A 23,021-nucleotide genomic window follows, 5' to 3' on the forward strand; every position below is an offset into this window, starting at 1 on the left:
GGTGAGGGTCAAGGAGTGAAGGGTGAGAGCCAAGGGAGTGTGGTGAAGTTTAGGCAGTGAGGAGTGAGGGTGAATGCCAAGGGAGTGGCGCTGAGGGTGAAGGAGTGGGGGTACGAGTGAGTGCCGAGGGAGTGGGGGTGAAGGTGTGGGCCCAGGAAGTGAGGGAGTGGGAGTGGGGGTGATGGTGAGGGTTGGTGTGGGGGTGGGGGTGAGGGTGGGGGTAGGGATGAGGTCTCAGGGAGGATAACAAAAGCTTAAGTCCCACTGCAGACTCTTGAGCTTAGTCCAGGCTGACACTCCCAAAGTAGCATTGAGGAAGCATCATTCTGTCTGAGGTGCTGTTCTTAACCACCTGCCTCCTCAAATGGATGTGATAGGAGCCAAAGCTGCTATTGGAGGAAGAGCAGAGGAGAGTTCCCTGTATCCTGGCCAACATTACCCCCTCTCCAACAAACTCATTGGAACCATTTTCCCTTTCTCTGCATTGACATGACCTGGGTATCGCTGGCTGCGTCGCCCCCATTGCCCTTGAGAAGGTGGCAAGGAACCAGCAGTCCTTTCAGAGTCAACCGCATCACCGTGGGTCTGGAGTCACATACAGGCCAGACTGGGTAAAGCTGGCAGATACCCCTTCCTTGAAGGGTATGAATGGGCTTAGCAATCCAGTAATTTCACAGTCACCATGAGAGGAGCTTTTAAAATTCCAGATTTATTTAATTAGCTGGATTGAAATTCCTAATATGTCACGGCCGGATTTGAGCTCCCATCCCGAGTTGCTTAATTCAAGCCTCCGGGTTACTTGTCCAAGAACATAATCATGATGCTACATATCAAATATCAGTCATTGCTGTCTGTGGGAGCTTGCTATGCATGTAATAGCTGTTGAGTTTCCTACATTAAAGTTTTGACAACCCTTCAACAAACACAACAGCTGTGAAACACCATGGACGTACCCTCCTTTTCATTCTCCATAATAAAGAGGGTGATATTAAACTATGCCCACCTCGGATAAAGCAGCAGGAACATACTCTCAGCATCCTGTTTATTTCTATTTGAATTTATAAATGATTTCAGGCTGGTTACTTCACCTGACCTCCCCATAAATCCATTCCACATGTTGATCACTCTCTCTCTGTGCCTGGGGAAGAACCTCCCTGGATCATTGTTAATTCATCGGTTGGAATCTACGTTCCTTCTTCTATTTCACGACTGATTTTCGGCACTGTTTATTTTTCCAAAACTGAGGCAGCATCTGATAGGTGCCTCGAAAATAATGAACAGGTTTGGTGGGACTGACTTAAGAGACGATGTTTCCACTTACAGGGGAGTGGGGCAGGGGGGTGCTCAAACCTGGAGGCCACAGAGATGAGCCGCCCACTGATAAATCCAACAGAGAATTCAGGAGAAATGTCTTTACCCAGAGAGGCATGAGGATGCAGATGTTGATCCTATCTGGAGTGTTTGAGGCAAATACTTTGAATATGTTTATAAGGAAACAGGATGTGTGTGTTATGGAGGAGAAAACAGAAGGATATGTTAATGGGATCAGTCAAGGGGGGCGGGGCGGGGCGGGGAAGAAGGTTCACATGAGATTTTAACACCATAGACCCAAAAGGCCAAATGGCCTGATTCTGTTTCTGTAAATATTCTGAGAGGTTACTCTCCCTGAGTAATTATCCTGAGAGGTTACTCTCCCTGAGTAATTATCCTGAGAGGTTACTCGACCTGAGTAATTATCCTGAGAGGTTACTCTCCCTGAGTAATTATCCTGAGAGGTTGCCTCCCTCAGTACAGTACCTGGGACCCTGGTGCTGTGAGGCAGCTGTGCTAACCACTGAGCCACCGTGTCACCTGAAGTTAAGTGAGGGTATTAGATTAGATTCCTTACAGTGTGGCAACAGGCCCTTCAGCCTAACCAGTCCACACCGACCCTCTGAAGAGTAACCCACCCAGACCCATTTCCCTCTGACTAATGCACCTAACACTATGGGCAATTTAGCATGGCCAATTCACCTGACCTGCACATCTTTGGATTGTGGGAGGAAACCAGAGCACCCGGAGGAAACCCACGCAGACATGGGGAGAACGTGCAAACTCCACACAGACAGTCACCCGAGGCTGGAATCGAACCTGGGACCTTGATGCTGTGAGGCAGCAGTGCTAACCACTGAGCCACCATGCCGCCCCAATCTCACCTGAAACATCTAAATCCTGGAACGTCAAGCTGGCAGTCTTGCCTCTCTCTCAACCAAGGTTCTGTAATAGCTACAACATCATAGCTATTCGTATTAATCCAAGCTCCATGTTCATCTGCCTGACCTGTTATACTCCTCACATTAAAACAAATACATTTCTGAGGTTAAATTAACTGGCCTGTCATTACTGGCTACTTCAGTGGACAGTTGGGAGTCACATTTGAGCCCTGACTAATCTGGAATCCCGACAGTACGGGAACAGGCCCTTCAGCCTAACAAGTCCACACCAACCCTCCGAACAGTAACCCACCCAGACCCATTGCCCCAACCAATTATCCTGTATTCACTCCTCACTAATGCACCTAACCTACATATCTCAAATACTATGGGGAATTTAGCATGGCCAATTCACCTAACCTGCACATCTTTGGATTGTAGAAGGAAGCCAAAGCAGACATGGGGAGAATGTTCAAACTCCACACAGACAGTTGCCCGAGACTGGTATTGAACCCAGGTCCCTGATGCAGTGGGGCAGCAGCGCTAACCACTGAGCCACCGTGCCATCATAGGGAATGACCATTTCCTTTCAGGGCACCAGTGAACCGGCTGGTTTTTCATGACTGTTCCATGCTCTCTTTTTCTGATGGTCTGTAGAGACACGAGTTTCAGATTTTGAAAGCCCTTTGTGTGACAGTGTACTTCCTGATGTTAACCCTCATTTGTTTCATCTGGAATCATGTATTTGACCTGTATTCTCTGAAATGTTTAACATAACCATGTTTAGTTTGAAAAAGAACCAAAAGACTTGTAGGTCATTGATGAGCCTTGTTGGTATCTCCTGAAGTTAACGTCTGGTTGTTTCTTCCTCTTCCTGGGAAGTGCCAGTGGGGTCGATGTCTCAAAGATCGAGGAGATGGAGAAGATGTTGAAGGAGGCGCAAGCTGAAAAGGCACGACTCTTGGAGACGAGGGTATGTATGTACCTCAGGATTTCACTCAACCTGTGATTCACGTCAGTGGATGTTCAGAAAGTGAAATGCTCAGTTGGAAAATTCAAAAGCTGATATCATGCCACAGCCTTCTGCCTACCCAAATCCCAGAGCTGTTCCTAAATGATCCCACCCTTTCCTGCTGAGTCCTGCTGCACTGGTTGCTGATGGGTAGGTAGCCAACCTTGTGTGACACAGGGTCATACAGACATAGAGTTGTACATCACGGAAACAGACCCTTCAGTCCAACTCATCCATGCCGACCAGATATCCTAAATTAATCTAGTCCCATTTGCCAGCATTTGGCCCATATTGCTCCAAACCCTTCCTATTCATATTCCCATCCAGATGCCTTCTGAATGCCATAGTTGTACCAGCCACCACCACTTCCTCTGGCAGCTCACTCCATACATTCCTCTGCGTGAAAAGTTACCCCTTAAGTCCTTTACAAATCTTTCCCCTCTCACCCTAAACCTATGCCCTCTAGTTTTGGTCTCCCCTACCCTATGAAAAAGACCTTGTCTATTCACCCTATTCATGCCCCTCATGATTTTATAAACTTTTATAAGGTTACCCCTCAGCCTCTGACGCTGCAGGGAAAAGTCCCCAGCCTAGTCAGCCTCTCCCAATAGCTCATCTTCATGAGGTTGTAAGAAATAAGTGCAGGAGGAGGCCATTCAGCCCCTCGCACCTGCTCTGCCATTCTAGATCCTGGTTGATTTTCTACCTCAATCACACCTTTCAGCACAATGCCCATCTCCTTGATTCTTTTAATGTCCGAAAATTCAATCAACCTCAATAATTGTATCCTCAATAACTGAGTGTCTGGTGTAGGGATTTACAAAGATTCACTATTGTCTGGGTGAAGGGAATTCTCCTGCACTGTGAATGGCCAGCTTCTTGTCCTGAGCCTGCAACCATGTGATCTAGACTCCTCATCCACCCACTGATGCCCAAGCCACCATGTCATACCACCCTCCTTTCCTCCCACAGCCTCCCTCATACTGGCCACTCATTGGACCATCTGCTCCACTCCATTCAGCTTCTCAGGGTAGAGGAACTGTTCATCAACGCCCATCTTCACTTTCTGTTTCCTGCTCTGAGATCTCCAGTTTGGTGTGAACACAGACCAGGAGCCACAGAATCATGGAAGTGTTTTGACATAGAAGGAGGCCATTCAGCCCATCATTTCACAACTTGCCAATTGAGCATGATGGCTCAATGCCATTCTCTTGCCTTTGCCCTGTCCCCTTGCACGTTGATTACATGAAACCCACCATCCTGGGCCCTCAGTCGATCCTGCCTCTGTCCTGTTTCCAGGCCCAAATGACTCATTATGTGAAAGATTTCTCTCATCACATTCATGCTTTCAGAAGACATTTTATAAATCTGTGCCTTCTCCACCTTGATCCTTTTATAAGTGGGAAGAGTGACTCGTTACTGGTTCTATCCAGCCCCCTCATGACTTTGAAAATTCCTACCAAACCTCCTCTTTGCCTTTTCGTTTCTCCAAGAAAAGCACTTCCAAATTAAGAACATAAGACATAGGATAAGAAATTAGGCCATTCAGCCCATCGAGTCTGCTCTGCCATTCAATCATGGCTGATAAGTTTCTCATCCCCATTTTCTCGCTTTCTCCCTGTAACCCGTGATCCCCTTTATAATCAAGGACCTATCCAACTCCGTCTTAATTATACTCAATGACCCGGCCTCCACAGCCTTCTGTGGCAGTGAATTCCACAGATTTACACACTCTCTGGCTGAAGAAGTTTCTCCTTATCTCCGTCTAAAATGTCTTCCCTTTATTCTGAGGCAGTGCCCTCGGGTCTTAGTCTCTCCAATCAATGGGAACATCTTCCCAACATCCACTCTGTCCAGGCCATTCAGTATCCTGTATCAAACCTGATAACTGAAGTTTCTCAACATTGAAACTATTCTCATTAAACCCCTTCTGCTCTCTCTCCAACGTGTTCACATCCTTCTTGAATGTGGTACCCGGGGAGAATGTGAATCCAGTGGGTTGAGTATAGAAGAGATGGACAAGAATGGGTTCCAGGGTGTTTCGGATGTTAGATAAAGATGCTCTCAGAGGCAGAAATACTGAGTGGGCTGGGGATTAACTGGTTATGCGGGACTTTGTTCGGATAGATGTACAGAATTCCTTTTCACTTATTGGGGGAGATGAAAGCTTGGGGTCTTGAATATAAGGTAATCCTTAATAAATCCAGTCAGAAGTTCCATAGAAATCTCCTACCCAGAGAGTGATGTGACTGTGGAACTCATGGTTGAGCTGAACAGAAAAGAAGAGACTGTGTAACCATAAGAGGGAGATGGGAATAGAAGGGCATATTGACTGGGTCAGATGGAGCAGGGCAGGATGAGGTTTGTGATTCTTTCAAACTTCAGTTTCACCTGAGCCATGTTAATGTTTGACCTTTTCAGTTCCATACGTGATTAGCGTGAGCCCATGGCCCCCGGTTGAGCCAGTGTTGGTTCAGATTGTGGGTGACGTGTCAACCTGGCATTCAGTATGTAACGGCAGATTGGAATCGGGCTCCAAGCTTCCTATTCCAGATCAGCCAGACCTCGGGGAGATTCAGTGATATCTCACAATCATTTCCTGCTTACATTCCTGGCACAGTTAATAGCTTCAGACTTCCTTGGATTTTGAGGATGTCAGTTGCAGAAGGTTGGAGGTGGGGAGGGGGATGTGTGTGTGTACATGTCTCTAGCGTGTACATGTGTGGCATATAAGTGTGTAAGGCCATGTGGCTACATGTGGCACAATCTGTGCAGATGTGACTCCAATGAAACCGAACCTTTTGTGCGTCTGACATTCTGTACCTGTGATGAGAACACAGCATCAGTCAGAGGTTCAGGAACATCTGCCTCTTGCATCAAAGTGCCACAAGATGTTTGTTTGTTTAATAGATAGCGAGAGGCTTTTCTGTCCTCATTTTGACATAGCAACACGTCAAACATTCCTTTTCAAATGCATTAATGCTTTCAGTAAAAGTACCAATTGCCATATTTTTTGGCGCTACTCTGGGAGTTCCTTATGAGTGAACATTACATGAGAATGAATCAAGTGATCTCACTTGTCCAAATGACATTACTCAACAACCCCAGGGTCTACTGTCCAAATCCCACCAGGTCCTCCTCCAGCTGATTAGGGAGGCTGCAGTGAGGGGCGATCACCCCCCCAGTGTTTTTTTTCGCCTAAATCCATTTACACGTCCTCAATTTTGGCCCAGTACCCTGCCCCGTGAGTTCCCATTGTGGCTGTTCAGTCGATGGAGTGAGCAGTAAATGTCCATGCCAGGTGGAGGGCATCCCCACGGCACTGCTCCATCTCAGGGGGGTTTCAGACAAGCTGCCGGCGATGGCCCTGGGGGTTGGGTTGTTTTCCCGGCTGCTGATGTTGATGCTGGTTCCTGCCCCCCCTCCCCATTCCCCTCCCTCCCCCACCATCAGGCTCGCGAGATGGAAGTGCGACGTCAGGCCTTTGAAGAGGAACGCAAGAGGCGGGAAGAGCTGGAAAAGAGGCTCCAGGACGAAACCGACCACCGGCAGCAGCTCATCGACAAAGAGGTCAAGATGCGGGAGAAACATTTCTCACAGGTACTTTATTCTTTAGCATAAGGCCCCAAGATATAGGAGGAAACTTAGGCCATTCGGTCTGGTCTGCCGTTCATGATTGATAAGTTTCTCAACCCCATTCTCCTGCCTTCTCCCCGTAACCCTTGACCCCCTTACCAATCCAGAGCCTATCTATCTCTGTCTTAAAGACACTCAATGACTTGGCCTCCCCAGCCCTCTGCAACAATGAGTTCCACAGATTCCCCACCCTCTGGCTGAAGGAATTCCTCCTCATCTCAGTTCGAAAGGGTCATCCCTTCACTCTGAGTCTGTGGCCTCGGGTCCACGTCTCTACTGCTGGTGGAAACACCTTCTCCATATCCACTTGATCCAGGCCTCTCAGTATTCTGTAAGTTTCAATCAGATTCCCCCCATATCCTTCAGATCTCCATCGAGTACAGACCCAGAGTCCTCACTCACTCTTCACATGACAAGCCCTTTATCTCCAGGATCAATCTTATAAATCTCCTCTGGACCCCCTCCAAGGCACACCCTCCCTAGATATGGAGCTCAAAACTGCTCGCAATATTCCAATTGCTGCCTGATCAGAGCTTTATACAGCAGTACATCTCTGCTCTTGTATTCTAGCCCTCTCATAATGAATGCTGACATTACATTTACCTTCCTAACTGCCAGTTTTTTTAGATTAGATTCACGAAAGTGTGGATACAGGCCCTTCGGCCCAACTAGTCCACACAGACCCTCTGAAGAGTAACCCACCCAAACCCATTTCCCCTCTGAATGATGCACCTAACAGTATGGACAATTTCGCACGGCCAATTCAACTGCCCTGCACATCTTTGGACTGTGGGAGGAAACTGCAGCACCCGGAGGAAACCCACACAGACAAGGGGAGAATGTGCAAACTCCACACAGACAGTCGCCCGAGGCTGGAATTGTTGAACCTATTTGTTAACCAGAAGAGTCATCATGCGATCTTATTTTATTGATGAGATTGTGGAGCATTTAAACATAGAAGCAAGGACAGGCCATTCAGCCCATCAAACCTGCCGTACCTTAGAATGTGATCATGGCTGATGCTTTATCTCAATGGAGAAGAACTGCACAAACTGCAGCACAAAGGGACTTGGGGGGATCTTGTGCATTAAACACAGAAAGCCAGCACCCAGAGGCAGCAGGGAGTCGGGAAGAGTGAATGGAATGTTGAAACTTATTTCAAGGGGGTTGGAGTACAACATACATGAATGCAGAGTTGAAAAATGTGGTGCTGGAAAAACACAGCAGGTCAGGCAGCATCCGAGGAGCAGGAGAATCGATGTTTCGGGCATAAGCCCTTCTTCAGGAATGCTTATGCCCGAAACGTCGATTCTCCTGCTCCTCGGATGTTGCCTGGCCTGCTGTGTTTTTCCAGCACCACATTTTTTCAACTCTGGTACTCCAGCATCTGCAGTCCTCACTTTCTCCTACGTGAATGCCGAGCCTGGGAATCAGTGAAACACAAACTGTCTGAGGCAGTTCACAAGAGGGCAACAAATAAAGCAGCAATGAACCAGAGGAGAAGATTTCAAGAGAGATCACCAAACACCTGGTCAAACAGGCTGATTTTATGAAGTTATTTGAAGGAGGAGAGAGAGTGAGAGACAGAGAGAGAGAGGGGGCAAGGGTTTCATGGAAGGAATTCCAGAGGTTGAGTAAACACACTGAAGGTGATAAGCAAGAGGCCAGAGGTGGCGGCAGTTTCAGAGGGTTGTTTGAAGTGCTTATGGAAAGGGAGGGACCATCAGACAATGAATGCTTTCATTGTCTCGGGCTGGAGCTTCCTTATCAATTGCACAGGAAGAAAACTGTTCATTGGGTGTATTTGATGGAACATGGGCATTAGGAGCTTTACTAACTAAAAATAATCACGACAGCCACCTCAAGGCAAAATGCGGAGCACCCTTAATAGGATTAAAATCATCTAATATCAACTGAAGACAGCCTAGGATTATAAGGCAAAGGTCACAAACCCCACCTCACATTTGAACATTATCATCTTCAAATAAACTCAACTTACATTCTGAAGATAATAAAGAAAGAACTGATGTCTGGTATAACATCTTTCACCATCTCAGGAGTCCCAACACATGGGAGAGATGCCATGCTATCAGAGTTGTGAATGGACTTCTCAAATGTTAATGTTAATCTCTTTCTCTCTGTGCCTTCTCAGTGGCTGTAACACTGCATTCTGCACTGTGTTCTGCCACCCTGATGCATTTTGTATGGTACGATCTGCCCTGTAGAGTGCATAAAACAACACCTTTCACTGTATCTCGGCACATGGGACAACAATAAACCAAATCAAATCAATCTGAGGCCTTACCCGTCCTCTTAGGTGAATGGTAAAGAGCCCATGACAATGTTTTGAAGTTGTCCCCAATGTCTTGGCCAGTATTTATCCCTCAGTCTAGATCACAGAAGTTGATTATCTGGCCAATGATACAGGGTTCTGTGTGGGAGTTTGCTGTATGTAAATTAGTTGCCAACTTTCGCTACATTACAAAAGTATCTCATTGGTGGGAAAATGCTTTGAAGGTCCCTGAGGTGGTGAAAAGTGTTATGTAAATGTCAGTTCACTGATGTCCTTTCGGGAAGAAAATCTGCCATCCTTACTCTGTCTGGCCTACATTTGACAGCACACACACTGTAATCCTAACAGCCCTGTGAAAAGGCCAAGCAAAACACTTTGTTCAAGTAATTGGGAATGAATAATAGTAGTTGATCAGTGACACAGAGTCATAGAGATGCACAGCACAGAAACAGACCCTTCGGTCCAACTTGTCCATGCCGACCAAATATCCCAACTCAATCTAGTCCCACCTGCCAGCACCCTCTAAATATCCCTTAAATACCCCTCTAAATCGTTCCAATTCATATACACATCCAGATGCTTTTTTAAAAGTTGCAATTGTACTAGCCTCCACCACTTCCTCTAGCAGCTCATTCCATACGCACTCCACCCTCTGCATGTCTTTTTACCCCTTAACCAAACCCTCGATTTCTTCAGTCATCAGTATTCCCTTTCACCCTGACAGGAGTATACTTTCTCTGGATTCTTGTTATCTCATTTCTGAAGGCTTCCCATTTTCCAGCCGTCCCTTTACCTGCAAACATCTGGCCCCAATCAGCTTTTGAAAATTCTTGCCTAATACCATCAAAATTGGCCTTTCTCCAATTTAGAACTTCAACTTTTAGATCTGGTCTATCTTTTCCATCACTGTTTTAAAACCAATAGAATTATGGTCGCTGGCCCCAAAGTGCTCCCCCACTGCCACCTCAGTCACCTGCCCCGCCTTATTTCCCAAGAGTAGGTCAAGTTTTGTGCCTTCTCTAGTAGGTACATCCATATATTGAATCAGAAAATTGTCTTGTACATGCTTAATAAATTCCTCTCCATCTAAACCCTTAACACTATGGCAGTTCCAGACTATGTTTGGAAAAGTTAAAATCCCTTACCATAACCATCCTATTATTCTTACAGATGACTGAGATCTCCTTACAAATTTTTTTCTCAATTTCCCCCTGACTATTAGGAGGTCTATAATATAATCCCAATAAGGTGATCATCTCTTTCTTATTTCGCAGTTCCACCAAAATAACTTGCCTGAATGTTTTTCTGGAAATATCGTCCCTCAGCACAGCTGTAATGCTATCCTTTATCAAAAACACCACTCCCCCTCCTCTCTTGCCTTCCTTTCAATCCTTCCTGGAGCATTTGTTTCCTGGAACATTAAGCTGCTAGTCCTGTCCATCTGAGCCATGTTTCTGTAATTGCTATGATATCCCAGTCCCATGTTCTTAACCATGCCCCGAATTCATCTGCCTTCCCTATTCAGCCCCTTGCATTGAAATAAATGGAGTTTAATTTATCTACCTTGTTCTCTGCTTTTCCCTTCAGAATCTCATCCTTTTCCCTTTCTATGTCATTGGCTCCAATGTGGACAATGACCTCTTGCTGGCCCCTCTCCCCCGTGAGAACATTCTGCACTCTCTCTGAGACATCCTTGATCCTAGCACCAGGGAAACAACACACCGTTCTGCTTTTTCTCTGCTGGCCACAGAAACATCTGTCTGTACCTCGGACTGGAGAATCCCCTAATACAATTGATCTCTGGGAAGCCAACGTAGGCCTCGTTGCATTAGAGTCAGTCTCAATACCAGAAACTTGGCTGTTCGTGCTACGTTCCCCTGAGAATCCATCACTCCCTACATTTTCCAAAACAGCATACCTGCTTGAAATGAGGATAGCCACAGAAGACAGCCACAGCCACTAGCTGCCTACCTCTCTTACCTTTCCTGGAGTTAACCCATCTATGTGACTGTATCTGAGACTTTTCGGACATCTACATCGCATGAAAGAATAATGAAGATTTTATTTCTCTGAGCCAACTAACTCCTGGCTCAGTTTACAAAACATCTGCATTTTGCTAACTGCAGCCAGGCCAATGTGTCTTCACCTTTAATTATTGGCTTGGACCGAGAGAGGGGAAAGATCAGCCAGGACTCCCAAGCCTGGTCATCCCTGGTCCCTTTCACTGGATTGATAGAGTTCGAAAAGCATCACACAAATGGGCACTCATTGATCTCAAAACATGATGAACAGTTCCCCTCGCTGAAGATTCTCATAGACCTAGAGCCCAGGGGAACCAATGGCAGTGCGGCCAACTTTATATAAGTTGTTAGGATCTGGAGTGATCGGATATTGGTCACATAATCAATAATAGTTTTAAAAAGGAGATTGGATACTTGAAATATAAATGACAGGATTATGGGGAAAGAACCAGGGATTGGAACTAATTAACAGAACTAGTATAGACTTGATGGGCTGAATGGCCTTTTTGGTGCTATTGTATTCTCACGATTCCGATAAAAATCAAAGTCTCTCGGGAAGAACAGAAGAAGATCAAAATGTAAATGATATTGAAGCAGATCAGTCTCAAGATGAACCACCTTCTCCTTGAAGGAGGTCAGTGTTTGGCTTTGGGCTCCACTCACTTGTCCTGAATTGATCTGGCTTCCAGGCACGACCTTTAACTCGGTATCTACCAATCAGGAAGGAGGATTTCGACCTACGATCCCACATCGAATCGTCCGGCCACAACCTAGAAACCTGCTACCAGGTGGCTATCTCTGAGAAGATGTGTAAGGGTTACCTCACAAAAATGGGCGGGAAAATCAAATCTTGGAGAAAGCGGTGGTTTGTCTTCGATCGCATCAAGCGGACATTGTCTTATTATGTGGGTAAGCGATCTTTAAACTTTGTTTTGCCTATTTCTGGAACAAATAATAGTTGTATTTCTCTTCTGGAAGTGGAAACAATTAGCCCCAACAATGAGAAACGGCAATTAGGTATCAATAGTGGGTGTGGGGAGAATGCAAAGTAGTGAGGGAGGTCGGTCAACTGTAATTTTAACGATTGAGACTACGATAACTTAACTGGAGAATGTTCTGGCAGGGATGCAGTGAATTTCCCAGCAAGCAGTTGGTTTTAAGAATTGCTAAAATGGCCTGAGGTTACCGTGGCAAAGAGATGCTAAAAATCCAAGAGTAAATAGAAAGCCAACGGCAGTGAAGGCTAATTCCAGCCGACAGTGCAGAACGCAGAATTCACGCAAGAGAAAAGAAGCAAAACTCTTTCCAAACGAAGCAGTTTTCTGATTTGCTGTGAGAGAATAGAACAGAGACTGATAGTTGGTGTGCTTTACACAAGGAAAGGACAGAGACCTGAAGACGGGGGGAGTGTGGGGATTGTGATTTGCACAAAACCTGCTGCTGCTGTTTCACTGATGCCGAGACCAACTGGAGAAGTCAGGTGGTTCAGTGAGATTTAGAGCAATTGCCTGGACTGGTGTGCTCTCGGAGCATGGTGGGATATTGTTGGGCGGATGCTCTGAGCATGATGGGATATTGTTGGGGGGGTTGCTCAGAGCATGATAGGATATTGTTGGGGCTCAGAGCATGATGGGACATTGTTGGGGGGTGCGCTCGAGGCATGATGGGACATTGCTGGGGGGTTGCTCAGAGCATGATGGGACGTTGTTGGGGGGTTGCTCAGGGAAGTGCAATTGAAAAGACCTACAAAAAAAAGACTGTGCATTTTAACCGATGTAATTCTTTGACAGATAAACATGAAAGTAAATTGAAGGGAGTGATTTATTTTCAAGCTATCGAGGAGGTTTACTATGACCATCTCCGGAGTGCCTCAAAGGTAAGAACATTTAAGAAGCTAACACTACCCTGGACCCAGCAGACCCTGTATCCCTCTGTCATACACTGCTGTTCCTAGATCAGTTTGTCCTCTGCTTCAGATGGACGATGGATTAACATCCTGCACCAGGGATGTAGGTTTGCTCGCTGAGCTTGAAGGTTCATTTCCAGACGTTTCGTCACCCTACTAGGTAACATCTTCAGTGGGCCTCAGGCAAAGCATTGCTGAAAATTCCTGCTTTCTATTTATATGTTTGGGTTTCTTTGAGTTGGTGATTCATTTCCTGTGGCGAAGTCACTTCCTGTTCCTTTCTCAGGGGGTGGTAGATGGGGTCTAACTCAATGTGTTTGTTGATAGAGTTTCAGTTGGAATGCCATTAGGAATTCTCAGGTGTGTCTTTGTTTGGCTTGTCCCAGGATGGATGTGTTGTCCCAGTCAAAGTGGTGTCCTTCCTCATCTGTACAAAAGGACACTAGTGAGAGAGGGTCATGTCTTTTTGTAGCTAGTTGATGTTCATGTATCCTGGTGGGCTAGTTTTCTGCCTGTTTGTCCAATGTGGTGTTTGTTACAGTCCTTGCACGGAATTTTGTAAATGACATTAGTTTTGCTTGTTGTTTGTATTTCAAGTTCATTAGATTAAATTACTTACAGTGTGGAAACAGGCCCTTCGGCCCAACAAGTCCACACTGACTCACTGAAGCGCAACCCACCCAGACCCATTTCCCTACATTTACCTCTTCTCCTAATGCTACCGGCAATTTAGCATGGCCAATTCGCCTAACCTGCACATTTTTGCACTGTGGGAGGAAACTGGAGCACCCGGAAGAAACCCAGACAGACACTGGGAGAATGTGCAAACTCCACACAGTCACCTGAGGCGGGAATTGAACCCGGGTCTCTGGCTTTAGTGTGTTGGTGGGTTTGAGAACAGGAACAGGAAGTGACTTTACCACAGGAAATAACATCACCACAGGAAATGACATCACCGGCCCAAAGAAACGCAAACATATAAATAATGTTTTAGTGTTTTCTCAAATGCAGTGCTTCGCCCGAGGCCCACTGAAGATGTTACCTACGAAATGCCTGGAAATGAACCTCCAAGCTCAGTGAGCAAACTTACATCCAAAACCTCAACCTGAGCTACAAATCTTCTCAAAATCCTGCACCAAGGCTTTGAGTGTTAGTCTGCTAAACATCATTGGGCAAAGAAGCAGCAGGAAGTGGTCTATCTTCCACATCAGTTTCTTCACAAAGTCTCAGACAGACTAAATGCAGACCACCAATCCATTCCACAGAGGAGACCCTCCAGTCTCCTATTCCACTTTGAAGCCAAGCCAAATTAAACCGTATAAGTGACAGACTCATGAAGGGGAACCGTCCCAAAGATCAAAGCTTTAAGGGAAGCCTAACATAGATTCCATTGAAATGTCCTTGCTGGTCAGGGCTGGGAAATGTTCATGCTCTCCAGCCCCTGCAGTGCCCACTGATGGTGGAAGATCTCAGGCATTGTAGTGGACACCAGGTCCTCCTTCTCCAGGAACATCAGACCCAGATGTACCCACTGAAGAGTGGCGCTCCAGTCTGAGGCCCCCACACCCTTCGACGGGCTCCTGGACCTGTTCATCATCACCTTTGTCAGCCTCAGGAGCTGACCCATGAGGAGATTGTCCAATCCGCCTGCAACACACTTGCTCCATACTCTTCATATACATGTCCTCACCTGTTCCCAGTTAGTATCAGCTGCTCTTCAACCTAACTGGTGCCTGCACAGATATTCACTTGGTTTGCAACTGGCTTGGTTTATTCTCTCTTCACTCCTGGATTGTCCTTCTCAGAGCTGAGAACGTTAAGGGCAGGTTTACTAGAGATGTTTGAGGGTGGCATGGTGGCTCAATGGTTAGCACTGCTGCCTCACAGCACCAGGGCCCCAGGTTCGATTCCAGCCTCAGGTGACCGTCTGTGTGTGGAGTTTGCACATTCTCCCCGTGTCTGCGTGGGTTTCCTCCGGGTGCTCCGGTTTCCTCCCAAAGATGTGCAGGTCAGGTGATTAGGCCATGCTAAATTACCCGTAGTGTTGGGTGGATTAGTCAGAGGGAAATGGGTCTGGGTGGGTTACTCTTCAGAGGGTCAGTGTGGTCTGGTTGGGTCGAGTGGCATGTTTCTTCACTGTAGGAAATCTAGTCTAATATGTTCCAAACTGTGAAGGATTTTGATGGAACAGATGAAGAAAGACTGTTTCTTCATTAGAGGGAAGCTGACTTAAGTGAATTTGACAAAAGAGGGGCAGACGAGAATGTTTTATCAGCACACGTTACGATTCAGAATCTGCTGCACGGAAAGGACAGTGGAAGCAGATTCAATAATATTTAAAATAAATTACAGCACTGTGGTGAAAGAGCAGGGAGAGTGGGATTAATGGAATAGTTTTTTTAAAGGAGGCAAAGTAGCCACTTTATGTGCATAATCATTCTGGTAATGAAAGGCAGACCAGGGAGATTTCCCAGCATTGTTACCATGTCAGTCTTGGTTGACCCCGTGCTGGGTGTTTGCAGAACTTGACAGACTTACTGTTGCCACCACATCGCAGTCACGGCATTCCAAAAATAATTTGGTGGGTGAAGCGCTTCCAGGCGTTGTCATGCTGCAGTGGCAGTATTTATATTCTTTTTCATCGTCTCTGTGCTTGTCTCACATCTCCCAGCCGCAGCTCAGAGCTCACTGCATTCAGAAAAGTGAGCTGCAGCCAATCAGTTTATTGGTCTGTGACCGTCAGTAATCACAGGGCTCTGTGCTAAACAAAGCTGGTCACTTCATCTTCCCTCCTCAGTGGCCCATCACTGATTCAGTCTGGATTTTGAAAGTCCACGTGTCCTTTTTTTGGGAGTCGTGTGCCATTGGGATTGAGGGCAGCATTAACCCCTTAATTGACCTGTTGATCCTTTGACCTTCCGCAACTCGTGGGTACTGCACGGCCTGGAGTGCATTATCTATCCCTCAGCCTTATCCCCACACCAACAATGACATTTTAATCTCATCTGTTTAGCTTCCTGTAAAGAGTCCTAGAGTCATAGAGATGTACAGCATGGAAACAGACCCTTCGGTCCAACTCGTCCATGCAGACCATATATCCTAAATTAATCTAGTCCCATTTGCCAGCATTTTGCCCATATCCCACTATACCCTTCCTGTTCATATACCCATCCAGATGCCTTTTCAATGTTGTAATTGTACCAGCTTCCACCACTTCCTCTGGCATCCCATTCCAGAGGCTGGAATAAAAAACCTGAGGCTATTCATCCTATCCAGGCTTTGATCATTGTTACAGTTCCCATTAAAATTGGATTTGAGATATCAGAAAGTTACCAACCCAAACGCCCCCCCCAGATCCAGGTGAGTGTTGGGGGTGAATTTTGAAAATCTGGAACAAGCTTTCACCTGAGTTTGGTCTTACTGCAGAGGGTGGTGTTTTAGCTGAGGAATTTAGCAATGCTGGAAAGCAAGAACTTGCATTTACATAGGAAGAAAGTGAGGATTGCAGATGCTAGAGATTAGAGTCAAGAGTGTGGTGCTGGAAAAGCACAGCAGGTCAGGCAGCATCTGAGGAGCAGGAGAGTTGACATTTCGGGCAAAAGCCCTTCATCAGGAAATCCTGCTTGATCTACTGTGCTTTTCGAGCAACGCACTCTCGACTTGCATTTACATAGCACCTGTCACAACAGATGCACATAGCAGAATGCTTTGCAGCCAATGAAGTGCAAATTGGTCTGTTATAACACATGTTTCGTCAACGTGAACTCGCTGTAATGCAGTTGAATAAGGGATGCTGTTTCTACCATGTGAACATTTGAACCATGTGTTGGCTGTAGCACAATTACATCACCAACACGTTTAGCACTGTTTCTCAAGTGCAATTTCTCTATAACGCGGGGTTTCACAAGAACACAACCATGGTGTTACAGAAGAACTGACTGTACATCTAAAGTGCACTCACTGCTGACCAACCAAAGGCCGTGCCTCTGACAAAGCAGCACACCCTCAGAAACAGCATTGGAAATAGCAACCTACATTCTGTGAGCATTGAACCCTCAACCTGCTGACTTTTGGATGAAAGTGACCCCCACTGAGCCACTGCTGACACTAAAACACGTTAATGAATAAAGATTATTATTTGGTTATACAGCAACTAGGGGACCTCCCCCTTAGCTTCCAGCAGTGACCCCTTGTAGTGATCACAAGAACAGAGTGAATTGTTTAACATTCCCTATTGCTACAAAAAGACACATTTTGTCAAGGCATTTTATCCAACTCCCATCAGGACAATTTGCAAGAACAGCTAATTCAACGGGAAAAAGAGGTCATTTATAATGGATGAGAGGAGGCTGCTGATTAGATTTGCAAATGGACTCTGTTTGGTGGTGGCATTACCACGGAAGTTACACCAGTTAATGATGATTGATGATTAACTGGCAGGTTTTGTTTAAATTTTAAAGCAGTCAGGATGGGTGAAGTCATTGCTGGAAGAAATGAACCAATGAATGGCTGTTGACTATTTTGTTAAATTGAAACATTCTAAGCATGAATATATTCTTTCTAACTGTAATTAGAGATTGTCCTCTCGTTCAGTATAAATGTTTGTTTTCCCCATGAATTGGTATTCTTGGGAACTGACGAGTGAAAAATAAAAAGCTTTGACAAAGTGCAGCTTTTCCAGCAATGCTCAAACTCTGTACAACCAAGCAACTATTTCCCCTTAGTGTTCAGGCTGTGAGTGGATGCCTGATTGTTGGGGACTCAGTTTAGGCCAACCCGCTCTTGGGGAGAACGGGGTGGGGGATGAAATGAGGCGGAGTGGAATCTTAACCCCATTGCCATCCAGCAGGTTGGATTACAATGGCCCCAGTGATGCTTTGGTTTGAAGTTACAGTTTTGAGCTCTGCTCGTTATGAACAGGATCATTGATCTGCCTTTGCAGCTTATTTATTTCTGTACTTTTCTTTCCTTTTTTCTCCCCCTGTTGCTGGGCTATTTCCTTCCTTGTTCTCAGAAGGGATATTTGAACCTGCATAGAATCAATGTACGTATGACTCGCTATTCTCTGTGGTTCGTGACCTCCTTGCTCTGTGGTCTTCAAAGCTTTGTCTCTGTTACACATCAAAACAATTTTACAATGAGCTTGTTCTTACACTCAGTCTCTGCCACTGAGGTGACCATTTGAATACTGGGTCAGTGCTAATCTTTTCCAGGTTGGGAGAGCATCAGCAGCAGGTTAACACCCCTTTTGACAGGAATGGAAAAACAAACCAATACACCTTACCTTGAATTAAAAACAGAAAGTGCTGGAGAAACTCTGCAGTGTGTGGGGAGAGAGAAACAGAGTTAACAGAGCCAATTGATATTGTTCCATTAGTGTCATAACACATCCCCAGGGGCTCATTACAAGCATGAACTAATCTTTTACTCTGAAGGAACAGTTCAAGCATCTAGGTTATCAGGGTCATCAGTAAGGAGAGAGAGGCACTGAGAGGTTCAGGAAGGGAATCCTGGAGTTCGAGAGGGAACAGCCAGAGGGCACAGCAACAGAAATCAGGATTGCACAAGGGACCAGATTTGGAGCAGAGAGGAGAATAGAGAGAGAGAGAGGGGGAGCAAATATATGCAGCAGAGAGTGTAGGGCAGATAGAGAGAGAGAAAGTGTGGGGCAGACAGAGAAAGAGAGAGAGAGAGCTGAGACAGTATGAAGAGAGAGTTTGGAGCAGGGATAGCTGAGAGAGTCACAGAGTATTCAGTACCATGCAGCATCACAGGGAGTGCTCAGGAGCGAGAGCTCCCCTCCTCCAGCTGTGGATTTCATGCCTGAAGCTGGGAGACTGGGTAACACGGGCTATCCACCAAGAAGGTAGAATGAAAGAGTTGCATCTGTGCCACCTCACAGTATCTCAAGGTGCTTTGTAACCAGTGACTAGCTGAAGTGCAGTCTGTTTTGTAATACAGGAAGCTCAGCAGCCAGTTTGGACACAGCAAGATTCCACTAAGATCAATATGCAGTGTTTTCCTGAGATGTTGACTGAGGAATAAATATTGATCAGGACACTAGAGGAGAGCTTCTCTGCTTTGCAGCACAGCACCATGGGATTGTTTATATCTATTTGAGGGAGCAGGCAATGCCTCAGTTTAACGTCCATCCTGAAAGTCAGTGCCTGGATAAGCTACACTCCCTCTGTGCAAGGCTGGCTGTCTCACGTGTAGAATTTCTGCTCCAGTCTCCAGTGTGAGACTTGGCTCCATGATTTTCTGTCAAGATGTTTTTCGTTAAACCGTGGTGGGCAATGTGATGTACCATGCAGATATTTTCCAATCAATCTGTAGAGAGTTGTTCTTACACACCCTCTGGAGCAGTTAGGACTTGAACCGGGGTCTCCTGGCTCAAAGGTAGGGACACTACCACTGCACCACAAGAGCCCTTAAGGCTATGATTTGATATATTTTCCAGGCAACCTGCTGAGAGATGTTCATACACATCTCTGGAGCAGGTTGGACTTGAACCCAGATCTCCTGGCTCAGAGATTGGGACACTACCACTGCACTGCAGGAGCCCCTAAGATGTATGGTGTGTAGGTCAAACCTGGCAATGAATTTCATTTGCTGAAAGAGAAAACCATTACTGGGGAGTCATAGAGTCGCATATGGGACTGAGGAGGCCATTCAGCCACTGCAGCCATACTGGTTTCCTGCTGTACACCTCAGTCTCTGATCTATCCCTGTCGCCCTGTCAGCTACGTTTTCTCTAGCGCCTCTCTGCTCTCCTTTAGCAGTTAGTGATCATCTCCACTTCCAGTGCCCTCATTGGCAGAATCTGCCAAAGCATTGCCACTGACTGTGTAAAAGTAACCCCCGTTTTTCACCTGTGTCTCCCACCCAAACCCTGAATCAACGCCACCCCTGGCCCTTGTGCCACTAGCTAATGGGAACTGCTTTTCCTGTTCTAGTTTATCTAAGCCTTTCATAATCCTGTCCACCTCGATCCGATCTCCCTTGAATCTCCTTTTGCTCAAAAGAAAATGGCCCCACCTAATCTTGTCACTAAGATCTACCCTCATCCCTGGAGAGCCCATTAAATCCCTGCAGCTTCTCCAAGACCCTCCATCCTTCCTAAAACGAGGTGAACTGATGCGATACTCCAGTTGTGACTGAATCAGAGCTATTTAAAGGGATGACTTAACTTGCATTTACATAATGCCTTACCCATCCTCTAGTAATCCCAATGCTGCTCACAAGCAGGGAGGAAGTTGTCTCAGATGTCCTATCTGGTAGGTGGGAGGGCGGAGTGGTTGTGATGTTGCTGTTGAGAAAATAACGTGTTAATCCAGGTTTTCTCTCCACTGCGTGCTTCTTTACAGAGTCCCAACCCGAGCCTCACATTCTGCGTGAAGACACATGACCGATTGTACTTCATGGTGGCCCCCACGCCGGAGGCAATGCGGATTTGGATGGACGTGATTGTCACCGGTGCTGAGGGCTACACGCAGTTCATGAGCTGAGAGGCAGAGAGGACTGGGTTCCTGGTTGGAGCCAGTTGGCATTGAGCCGGGGCCTTTGTGGAACTGTCCTGTCCTGACCCAACAGGGGAGGTGGTGCTGCCTGTCTTCACTGGCTGTCTCTCTGTCTGTCCGCCTCACTCGCTCTTTCTCTCTCTCCGTCTCACGTCCTCTCTGGTTGAACAACGGTAAACCCAGTCCTGTCTCCCCACAAGGTGTTTGAGAAACCAGCCAATCATTTACAGAAGCATTTTCACCAGAATAAAAGACCGACTTCAAAGCAGGCGAGAGAAAAGTCTTCACCTGCGGACAATAAAAGGGAATGAACCTATGCAAAGTCTCCCGTGCAGTTGTAATTTTCCAAACGGGTGACGGACAGAGGCAAAAGGATTCTTACGAAATAAAATGGGAAGGAACAAACACAGAAAAATAAAACTGAACACCCGGCAGGAAACCAGAGCCAGACTGTGAAATAGAAAGGACCTTTTCCGTGGGTGACTTTGTGAATCTGCAAATGTGGGTTGATTTGGATGCTGTTATCAGGACTTGGCACAGCTGCCCTGCCCCAGTGCCTGGATGTGTGAAGGGCCCTTGGCAGAAACATTCAATCTCCCTCACGAAACGTGTGCAAATAGAAACATGCTCTTTGTGTACACACACGTGGACTGACCACTGTCACCCCCTTGACACCATCAACTCGACAAGGTGGCTGAAGTCTGTAGACGAGGAGGGAGGAAGATTACAGACACTCCCTGATGTGCCTTTCAAACTTTGGTGCAGGGATTTCATGTACTCAGACTTTGGAGATGTTCTTGGCATGTAGCAGCATTTCTTGGGTGCAGAATCAGGGATTGAAATTGAAATTGGTTCCCTTTGATCAAATTTTGATTTTTATTGTTGACTTTTCTCAATTCAGTGATTGCAACAGCTCACCTTCCCAGTGCAGAAGAACTTACCTCAACACCTCGAGTTATTTTGCAGGAGGAGAGCAGAAATCTGTTTCTCTGTGGATTTTCTTTTGTTAATATGTATCACGAAACCTGTTAAGCTACTGTCTCCTATATTGTGCCATATTTTGCTTAACATGCCAGTAATAATATTGACTGGTCTTCATTTACCTAGTTCATTTAGATCTTGCCAATATCAAACCGTGGCCAAAAAGGAAGGGGAACTGAGTTTGGAAGGAACGTGTAAATGTTTCTGAAAGACAAGTGAAGTGGTTGGCAAGATTTTGTTGGTTTGTAGTTCACGTTGGACTTGTCAATTGGAAAGACATGATCACCTCAGTGAAGATACTGTCGGAGCTCTCTCCTTGTCTCGTTAACAAAGTGTGGTCCTGGCTTAGACTCCAGCCAATGTTGTAGGATGTTGCTTTGCCAATTTCTGGGCAACAACAGGCCCAATTCAACGCTTGGTGTAATCAGCACCGGCTGAGTGGACCAGTGATGTGCTTCAGGTCCAAGAGCCGACCTCAATGCCCCTGGGCCAGGCACAGCAAGATCCCACTATAGTCCTCACTCCTCAAATGCCATCAAAAGGAAGTCAAGAGAGGACATGAGACTGCCGCTGTGGTTGAATAGTCCACTGCTGTTTTTTTGTGGACCCCCATGAATGATGGGTAGTTGACCTATTCAGCAGAGCAAGATCCCAGAGTCCACGGTGATTTCGCCAGGTATCCTGGTTACAAGACCAGACACCATTTCTCATTACTCTGCAGTAACTCTTGTTGATGTGGGTTCAGATTTTTGGATGAATAAATTACATTTATATCTTTTACATTTTGGCTTCTTGATTGACCCAGAGCCGAGTTTTGAATTACATTTTGCATCGTCAGCATTGCACACATCTGAATACCACACACCCGACCCCCGCACACTCACCACACACCCGACCCCCGCACACTCACCACACACCCGACCCCCGCACACTCACCACACACCCGACCCCCGCACACTCACCACACACCCGACCCCCGCACACTCACCACACACCCGACCCCCGCACACTCACCACACACCCGACCCCCGCACACTCACCACACACCCGACCCCCGCACACTCACCACACACCCGACCCCCGCACACTCACCACACACCCGACCCCCGCACACTCACCACACACCCGACCCCCGCACACTCACCACACACCCGACCCCCGCACACTCACCACACACCCGACCCCCGCACACTCACCACACACCCGACCCCCGCACACTCACCACACACCCGACCCCCGCACACTCACCACACACCCGACCCCCGCACACTCACCACACACCCGACCCCCGCACACTCACCACACACCCGACCCCCGCACACTCACCACACACCCGACCCCCGCACACTCACCACACACCCGACCCCCGCACACTCACCACACACCCGACCCCCGCACACTCACCACACACCCGACTCCCGCACTTTCACCACACACCCGACTCCCGCACTTTCACCACA

At 46.7% G+C, this 23,021-nt stretch overlaps 1 protein-coding gene across 21 annotated transcripts in view; it reads left to right on the plus strand.

Annotated features, from left to right (window-relative positions):
• The window catches only part of phldb1b (pleckstrin homology-like domain, family B, member 1b), a 372,433-nt gene extending 350,092 nt beyond the window's left edge, over positions 1-22,341 (plus strand). For 18 of the 21 annotated variants that reach the window (XM_043676461.1, XM_043676462.1, XM_043676471.1 and 15 more), the window contains 6 exons: positions 3,075-3,165; positions 6,658-6,804; positions 11,844-12,063; positions 12,945-13,030; positions 18,075-18,104; positions 20,428-22,341. In XM_043676461.1, the coding sequence (XP_043532396.1) occupies positions 3,075-3,165; positions 6,658-6,804; positions 11,844-12,063; positions 12,945-13,030; positions 18,075-18,104; positions 20,428-20,568 (715 nt within the window). In that variant the 3' untranslated portion in view covers positions 20,569-22,341. The remainder of the gene's footprint in view (positions 1-3,074; positions 3,166-6,657; positions 6,805-11,843; positions 12,064-12,944; positions 13,031-18,074; positions 18,105-20,427) is intronic. The other 3 variants (XM_043676463.1, XM_043676467.1, XM_043676483.1) reach the window with 1 other exon arrangement.
• Positions 22,342-23,021: the final 680 nt, after the last annotated feature.

Source organism: Chiloscyllium plagiosum, chromosome 35, assembly GCF_004010195.1.
Source record: "Chiloscyllium plagiosum isolate BGI_BamShark_2017 chromosome 35, ASM401019v2, whole genome shotgun sequence".
NCBI classification, from domain to species: Eukaryota; Metazoa; Chordata; class Chondrichthyes; order Orectolobiformes; family Hemiscylliidae; genus Chiloscyllium; species Chiloscyllium plagiosum.